The 8,540-nt window shown below is 39.6% G+C and overlaps 1 protein-coding gene across 1 annotated transcript; it reads right to left on the bottom strand.

Annotated features, from left to right (window-relative positions):
* Positions 1 to 1,424: 1,424 nt before the first annotated feature.
* LOC133926687 (nucleotide-sugar uncharacterized transporter 2-like) lies at positions 1,425 to 5,432 on the bottom strand. The gene is made up of 7 exons (XM_062372712.1): positions 5,160 to 5,432; positions 3,856 to 4,007; positions 3,560 to 3,768; positions 3,360 to 3,453; positions 2,906 to 3,072; positions 2,658 to 2,828; positions 1,425 to 1,974 (listed from the first exon to the last, which is right to left on the bottom strand). Exons 1-7 carry the CDS (start codon positions 5,236 to 5,238, stop codon positions 1,692 to 1,694), a joined length of 1,155 nt encoding a protein of 384 aa, XP_062228696.1. The 5' UTR covers positions 5,239 to 5,432; the 3' UTR covers positions 1,425 to 1,691.
* Between the last annotated feature and the right edge of the window lie 3,108 nt (positions 5,433 to 8,540).

The raw sequence follows: 8,540 nt of genomic DNA on the forward strand, positions 1-8,540 counted from the left end.
GTTATTTTCGCCTATCTCATGATCCAAGTTCGAGTTCTGACCTTCGCAAAAGATAAGGTGAGTTACTTCTTTGAGTGGGTGTTCCATGCGACTCCTTTCAAGAGTCCGCATCCACCCAAGAGTAGCGAGAGAAGCATCATGGTCAGCCAAAAACCTGAGCACAAATGGTGAAAAGATTTAATTCTGATTGGAACTCTCGCAGTGAGTGTCACATACCAAGCTGGACTGCTCCCACCAGGAGGGCTTTGGCCTGATGACCGGGACGGCCATTTCACTGGTGATCCAATCCTCCATGACACCAATCCAACACAGTATAAGGTATTCTTCTACTGCAACGTCACCGCATACATGACATCGGTGGTAGTCATCCTGCTGTTGAATAGCACAATAAGCATTTACAAGAGATCTCTCCTTCCCATGAAAACAGCAAGGCAGCTGCAGGAAATTGAAGACTTCGATATACGTCTTCGCACTTGTCATTGCTGTATTTATGTACATTGTCATTCACATCTTGCTGTCCTTCGATAAAATCGCACGATTGGTAAGGAAAATGGGAGAACAGTGGATTCCATGTGTGAAGAAGATTTGGGCACAAATTGAAACTGAACCCTGAAACCATCAGACATCTTGTTTAAGGTTGAGGTGTCCTAATCCTTTCATGGACCATTTGTTAATAAAAAAAAAAAGAAAAATCCATTCATGAGTATAAACTGCAAAGTAGTTAGTCCTCGCTTTTAATTTTTTTCCCTTGCTCAGTGCAGTACTATCTTAGTCTTGTGGATCTTCCTTCCATATGTTGCCGTTGGCAATATAATGAATACTTGAGGGAACTTCCCTATTTGTAAACTAGGCAATTTTCATTTGGAGAAAAGGGTCGATGCAGATTGTTGTTGTGTTCAATTTCAGAACCTGCGACTAGTTCTTGTGAACTTTCAGTATAAATATTGATGTCCTTGAATATATTCGTTGATGTCCTTGAACACATTCCTTTGCCATTTACTTTTTTTCATATTTTTACTGTTTATTTGTACATAATTACATAAATCTTCAAACATGCAAAGCTAGCTGCTGCTGCTGCTCTGCTACATGAGCTTGCTTTCATGTAACCATGAAGACTTGTTGCACATTGGTCTGATCTGAATAGTCTTTTTTTGTCTCTGAGTTCTGTGTTTTACATTTTTTTTTCCTTTGGCCTTTTATCTTCTGTTTTAATAGAATGCACATTTTTTATGCCTATGAACATATTTTTTGGTGGGTCTTCCAATTCAGCGTACAAACTAAGTACGAAACAATACTATGAATACAAACAATTCAGCGTACAAACTAAGTACGAAACAGCTGCTGGCAGGTAGGCCTGCACAAGATGAAATTCGACCAGGGCATAACGTCAGCCGCTGTTCATCAAAACAATATCCTCAAGATGGTGACCAAAATTGCCTAGAATTAGAATCAATAGTAGTTCCTCCGTACAAATGGATCTGGTCAATGACAAAACGAAGTTACCAAAATTGCCTACAGAATCATAGCACACAAGAACTAAAGAAAGTGACTCAAAGGAATGCTACTTAAGTACGAGTCTTTTTAAGCTTCCGAGTGAACGGGTTGGTGTATGAAACTCGACAAGTGTGTTCACCAACTGCCTTAGTGCTTGAAATGGCTTCTTAAACCAAGCAGAATGGCAATTCTTCAACTTAAACAGAATCCATAGGCTTTGTTTCCGGCTTTTGTCCATCTATAATAACCTTGGACTTCAGCAAATGAGAATTTTGCCTTGAATTTGAGGGATTTCTCTTGCCACCAAAGGCTGACTCTTTCATCCCTAGGTAAGTATACACTGACATCCCACCGAGGGCAATGAAAGCTCCGCAGAGGCTGGTGACTCCAGGATCAGATTTAAATACAAGGTAACCAGAGAGCATTATAACAATCGTCTTGAACTGACCTAGCACAACATGAGCGAGAGCCGAGGTTGCACTGCATCATCCAAAAGACAGTGAAAAAATTATGTTCATTTCTAGAAAGTTTGTAAATTCAATAGCCACAGAAGAGAATGACTGACCAAAATGTTTAGACTATCCTTTCAAATTACCCAAAATACGTCAATGTTTTGTTTTCGAGAAAGAAAAAAACGATGACATAAACAGAAGTTTTTGCATAACTGCCATTATTTTTACCTAACAGATAGGGCTTTTCTTGTCAGTTGAAACTCTAAAGGTCTGGCCAGAATAAAGTTAAAGAATATATTTTCATGCTAGGGTATAACAGCTATACTTCATCATATTACTGTTGGAACTTGGAAATATGACACACATATAATTTTCCTATAAACTAAAATAGATTAAATGACATGCTACTTGTTCCACTAGGTTTAAAAAGGTCACAGATCCTATTTGAGTAATCAGTAGCAACGTTAATATCAATGAGATTGTTTCTCTAGGTTTAAAACAGGGAGCTTCCTATGTGCTCTTATCTCCTGGTCTATCAAGTAACCATACATGACATGCATAACCAGGGGTTTTCTTTACATTAAATATCTGCAAACATCCGCCATATGGAATTTCAAATACACAAGCATAAAACTAGTAACAAACTTGCATAGAAATGTGAGTCTCCATGAAATGCAAAGTCAATCATGTAACATAAATTTTATGACTCACCCGAGTGCCAAAGCACCAGACCACTGAAGAAGAAAACCGAACAAAGCAGATATGATAATTGCACTGCTGTTCTTGAAATCCCAATTGAAAGACAAAAGGCCCGGAGGATCCAGCAATGGCATTAAAACAATAAAGAAAAATATGGTTATTGGGGTCGTCTTCCACATTAACCTGATCAAATAACCTGAAGGTTAGGAGCAAACCTAGGAAATATGAGCTATCGCAGAAGAGTAAAAACAACAACTTACGCAAGAGCTGTCCAGTTTCCACTCTGTTGTAAATTTGACCAAAGGATTTTATTCACAGCGCTAGGAATAATCCAAGCTAGCGCTACACAAGCACCAAAAAAATTGAACTCCAAATCAGTAACAGTTGCAAGAGCCACACCAAATGAGACAACGACCAGCGTGACAACCTACAATCCAAAAAGATACATCTTTCTTGAATTGTTTAAGACTGCAATCAACTTAAAATGTTCTGCTAACAAATAGATCAACTGAAGAATGGAGCACTAATAAATCGATCATGGGGAGAAGATGTCCCACAGGCTTTGTCTTAGGGGAGTATTGAACCCTTTAGGGAGGTATTCACCCGGGTTCGAGCTTGGGTGGGCGGCTTCTCAACTGGAGGCTCTACCAACCAAGCTATTGCTCGGTTCTCAATGGAGCAGTATATAAAGCATAAAGTTTATAAGAAATTTACCTTTCGCTGGGAAACCTTCTTCTGAAAAAGAACAAATTCTGCTACAACTATTGTTGGAGTCACAGCTACCTTAGCCATTTGATAAAAACCTACACTGAAGACAAAGAATACTGAGTACATTATGAGACAAACTCATAAAGCAAAAATCTAAGGCAGGGCACTTTGTATCCGTTAAACAGAGACTAAATTATTCATCTCACCTATTATGCTTTAAGCTGACATTGGCAAGCCCAGTGGAGAAAGACATGACAGCACCCAAAGCAAATAATGAGGAGAAAGGAGTGGTTTTCGAAGGAGGAGCAATTGGCAGCAAGTATAATGCCTTGAGGACAGCCATTAGAGCCCAAGCGAATAGGTAATGAATTAATGACAGTGCAACTGGGAAGTTAAATCCAACAGTTCCCATCACCTACAAGAAAAGATATGCCATGTATAAAAGAAATGCAAATAGACAAACACATTGAGAAATGAAAAATAATTAGAAAGACGACCGCACCATTTTGTTTGCCATGATGATCCCAACAGCAACCACAAAGTTGAATGTCAATGCAACGATAGGGCCACAAAACCTCTGCTGCTGGCGCTTGGCCCCTTCCAAAGTATGAAAATCATTGAACAGTGAACCTCTCAGTTCCTCCAGTGCCCGACCTGGAAGGTATGAGTGAGCCAAGACTTAAAGTGACAGCTTTTGCCAATCAGACAGTTGTACATATCACCAATTAATACCATTGAAAACATCTTTAGAACTGCAATCTTGTCACACAAAATTTAATTAAAACAACTAGGAAAATGGGGAAGTAGTAAATATTTGTGTCCTAAAGTCGAGCCTAACATGGACTTCATGAGATTACACATGATTGATGGCATCACAATTACTAATTTTCTTATTGAAATGACTTGCTTCTGTAACCAATGTACCTTAAACATTCCCGCAATCGAACACTAAATTTTCGATTCAACATTCTTTTTGCCACTAAACTATTAACAAGCTCCAAATTTTTCCTGAGGTGGCCAATGAAGTGCCAAAACAACTATCATATGGAATCAAACTTTCAAAAATCTTCCATTCGAACAGGAAGAGGTCATTATGCACAATCAAACTAAGTGAACTTGACATGGAGTCTAGAACAAATAGCCATTATTGCATAATCTCGCCTTTACATGCCCAGGCTGCCACTGGAAATAATATCATCACACTTTGAGAGAGAGAGGACGCAAGGGATGACCCGGGGACCAGGATCAGCAAGAAACACCGGGATTTACCACACAAGCATTCCAATTGCTTGTCCTGTAGACATCCGGTCCACACAACTTAACGAGTTGATTACACATCATGCCTGATGGAATATGCAGTAATGTTTTACTGGTACATTCCCACGTTGGCTATTAACAGGGAACACCTCCCCCCATCAAAAAGAGAGAGAGAGAGAGAGAAAAATAGTGGGTGGAACGCAACCAACCAGTCACAATATGTGGTAACTGACAAAAGAAGCGGCTACAGCCAATCCCCACACCATAATGTCCAGTGAGCAGGGTGGGAGGGGGCTAAGAAGTAAGAACAATCTAATTCACAATGTCGCTCGCACCATGAAGGAACGGCCAAAGAGAAGCAGTTCCACCAGTGAAGCACTCAAAACCGGAATCTTTATAACTAAACGAAAGAGGAGCAGGTGAAACAAGAAACCACATCCGTGAAGTATCGCCACGAACCATCTACTTTGTATCAATGGATGCCATAAGTGCTCCCTCAAAACATACACAAGAGCAAGAAGTGGGTGGGGGTGGTCCTGAGTCCCTGACCTGCCTCGCCGGCGTCGCTGTCCTTGCGCTTGATGAAGCGCTGGCCGCCGCCGCGGAGGATGGAGTCCCAGACGCCCATTGCCGCCGCCGCATCAGCCGGATCCCCACACTTGCCGTAGCTTCCACGACTCCAGTGGGGCACGGGGCGTTCCTTAGGCCGGGGTACTGCGAGCTCGAGCTCCTCGGAGATAGATGGGCAGAGCAGGGTAGCAGATGGATTTGGGAAGATTTTGGGGGAGACGGGGATCTCGCGGTTTGCGAAGGGCTCTTTCTGTTGTTTACTTTACACAATAGCCCCTGTTTTACTAGCATATTCACGCTTCACCCCTATAGAGTTTTATCAAGAGAAGGTCGTTTTAGGGCTCCCAACATCGGATTTTCCTGTCATCCAATTTTGAGATATACGGCTCAAAATATATCTAACTTTATACTAACTAAAAAAATCAGGTGTTATTGAGGACTCTAACGCTCGAATTCTTATTGCAGCATCATTACTCAAAAATTACAACAAAAAAGTGATTGTATCTCTTGTGTAAAATAATTATGATTCCAATATAAACTAAAACTAAGGTGTAAACAAAAATTCAGATGGCAGGAGGCTTTAAAATACATGAATTTTTATTGGTAAAATCTTAAAACTGCACGTGCATGTGCATGCTTTAGTCTTATGGCATTTACATGTATTTTGCTCTGAAAGTATACAAAATTACTTACGAGTTTGAACCAATTTGCTTGCAGCAAAATTGTTCACAGATTGTTCTTATTTTTTTATTGAAAAGATATATCAACTAGATATGATACTATCTTTGAATAGTTCTAATTTGTTCACAAAATTTGCTGAATACCCAATCTGAATTATCTTAATTTGCTTCTTAAATTGCTCACAATCTATTCTAATTTTTTTATGATTTTTCATAAAGTTGCTTATATAACTGTATTTAGGAGACAGATCTACAGATGGATTGTTTATCAAATGTTTTCTCTATTTTTTGCCACGCATTAAATTTAATCACGAATAAATGTTGGAAGTTTAGATGTAAAAAAGTTCAAAAATGAGATAAAATGCTCATATTTAGATATTTTTTAACTAAAAATATATGTACATGCTATAAGTCCAAAGCATGCACATGCAGTTTTTAGATATATCTATTTTTATCTTACCTCATATACCGCCATCCCTAAAGTGTAAATATTGGTACAAATCTAAAGCACCAAAATTCAGGTGTTGAAACCATCTAACCACATTGAGGTGAGATTTAGCCGTTCCTTTTTTAAGAATTTTTAGATTTTTTGTATGGCATGGATGCACAAAATGTACAAATAGAGATGTTTAGGAGCTAGAAGCATAATTATGTCAAATATAATTTTGATTTTCGGGGTATTATCATGAAATAGATCACTAATTTTGTGTTGTGGAGTACAAAAGTTATCGGAAAGTAAATTATCTTGCATTCGCACCATACTTTGATATAAAAGCTTCAAATGTACAAGTACAACTCTTATAACTCAAATCGTAGTATCATAATTTGCAACATATAATACGTGTAGGAATCTGCTCCGGTGGACCTTCCAAGGAAAAGCGGTTACGAATTGAATCTCAAAGCAATTTAGAAATGGGCACTTTGTACGTGCATCGTATAAGTAACAATTATCAGGTTTATCGTGTATAGTCAGACTTCGGCCATGCTCTGGCCCAATCTAGGCCCAAAGTTCAGTAAGATCATGATCCGCTGTGCACCGTCCCTTTGCTGCCTCTATCATCTTCATCTCCATTATGCCTCGTAGCCACGCGCTCTCCGATGTGGTGATTACGATGCATGGTTCCCTTGGCAATTAACGTCGATGGGAAATTATTCGTTCATGGATGATGGTGTCGATGCTGTACATGGAGAGAATTGTCCTGTCGATCAAGTCATTATTAGTTCGGTGCTACCTCGACGAATTGTTGATGCTTGTTGTCCCTAGTAGCTACGATCAACCTTGATCCTGGTATTAATGAGGGCTAAACTGTCCGAGTGAAACAAACCATGTTAAACAAAAAGTGGTTAATGTTCATGATCCTATTGATATCAAGGTACTAAGTAAGAACTATAATAGCAATCAGCAATTATATGAGTCAAGAACGGTTCATAGTGTTATCATTGTATTCTCAATGTCATCCCCGCACAAGATTTTCAAAAGGTGTGATTGTAAAAAAAAAAAAAATTATTCATGTATTCTACTAGAATGAATATCACATAATAGAATCTAGTGGCGGTTCTCTTTCCCGCTATGAACATCACATTATAACCTCGAAGCTAGGAGTAAAATCACATTTAAGACTATGATCAGAGATTCTCTACACTACTTATACCTATAGGACGACATGCTTGATACTCTATGTCTCACATACCAAGATGTGCATGACATAATTAAAGCCAATAAGACATTTCTATGCCTTTTGGTTAGTGAATTTGGAACTAGCCTGACTGAAGGCAAGACTAAAGTGGACATGTAACTGTATCCACACTCGACCCATTGGACAGTGGGCTTAGGTACCTGTCTACTAGTTATAATACTATAATAGCAGACAAATTATCTTTTTCGTTATATCCTACCTCCACATATCATCCTTTCATTGAGGGGATGTTATCCTACCGGAAACACAACAATAGGTGATACTTGATTAAGCCTGACTCAATTGAGTTTGGGGTCAATGCGCTTGCCATGGTGATTGATGTTCATCATAGGGGTTCTTAACCAAGCAAGCAAACACAGAGATACCAGTGAGACATTCAAGAACATACATCGTCTTGCTAGCACTCTTCATGTTCATGATCTTGTTGCATAGTCATTAGTCATGATTAACATTGTTCTCTAACTTGGTTTGCTAGAGTATTGAGATCATGAAAGTGAAAGTTATATAACAAGTTCAAAGCATAGTCACCAGAACTCAGGGACGATTGGGTCGAGGAATGGGGTCGAGGGATGCAGGATGAACCCTGATGAAATTGTGATGCGACGAGGGTATACCTCTTCGGGACATTTATCTGGGATGTGGGATGAGATCCCAGGTCGACAGCCAGGTAGATGACATATTTTTACTGAATATTGTAGTCATGTTTCAACTAAAGCCCATTATCAACATTATTCAACAATGCAACTTGACAACCCATCGTCAAACATTCCATCTAAAGGCCCCATAGCCCAGGCTATCCAGCCCACTGTTAAAGCTGACTAGCCCACTAGGGCTTCTTTTACTTACATGAAGCCCACAACACAATAACATACTGGTACATAGTAGAGCAAGAGAGAAGCGTGCCGCCCAAGACTCCCCATTGGCCCCGTGCTCGTCACGTTGCCCCATGGCTCACCATCGGCCCTGAGCTCGCATGGCGTGCC

This window comes from Phragmites australis, chromosome 8 (assembly GCF_958298935.1).
Source record: "Phragmites australis chromosome 8, lpPhrAust1.1, whole genome shotgun sequence".
Taxonomy (NCBI): Eukaryota; Viridiplantae; Streptophyta; class Magnoliopsida; order Poales; family Poaceae; genus Phragmites; species Phragmites australis.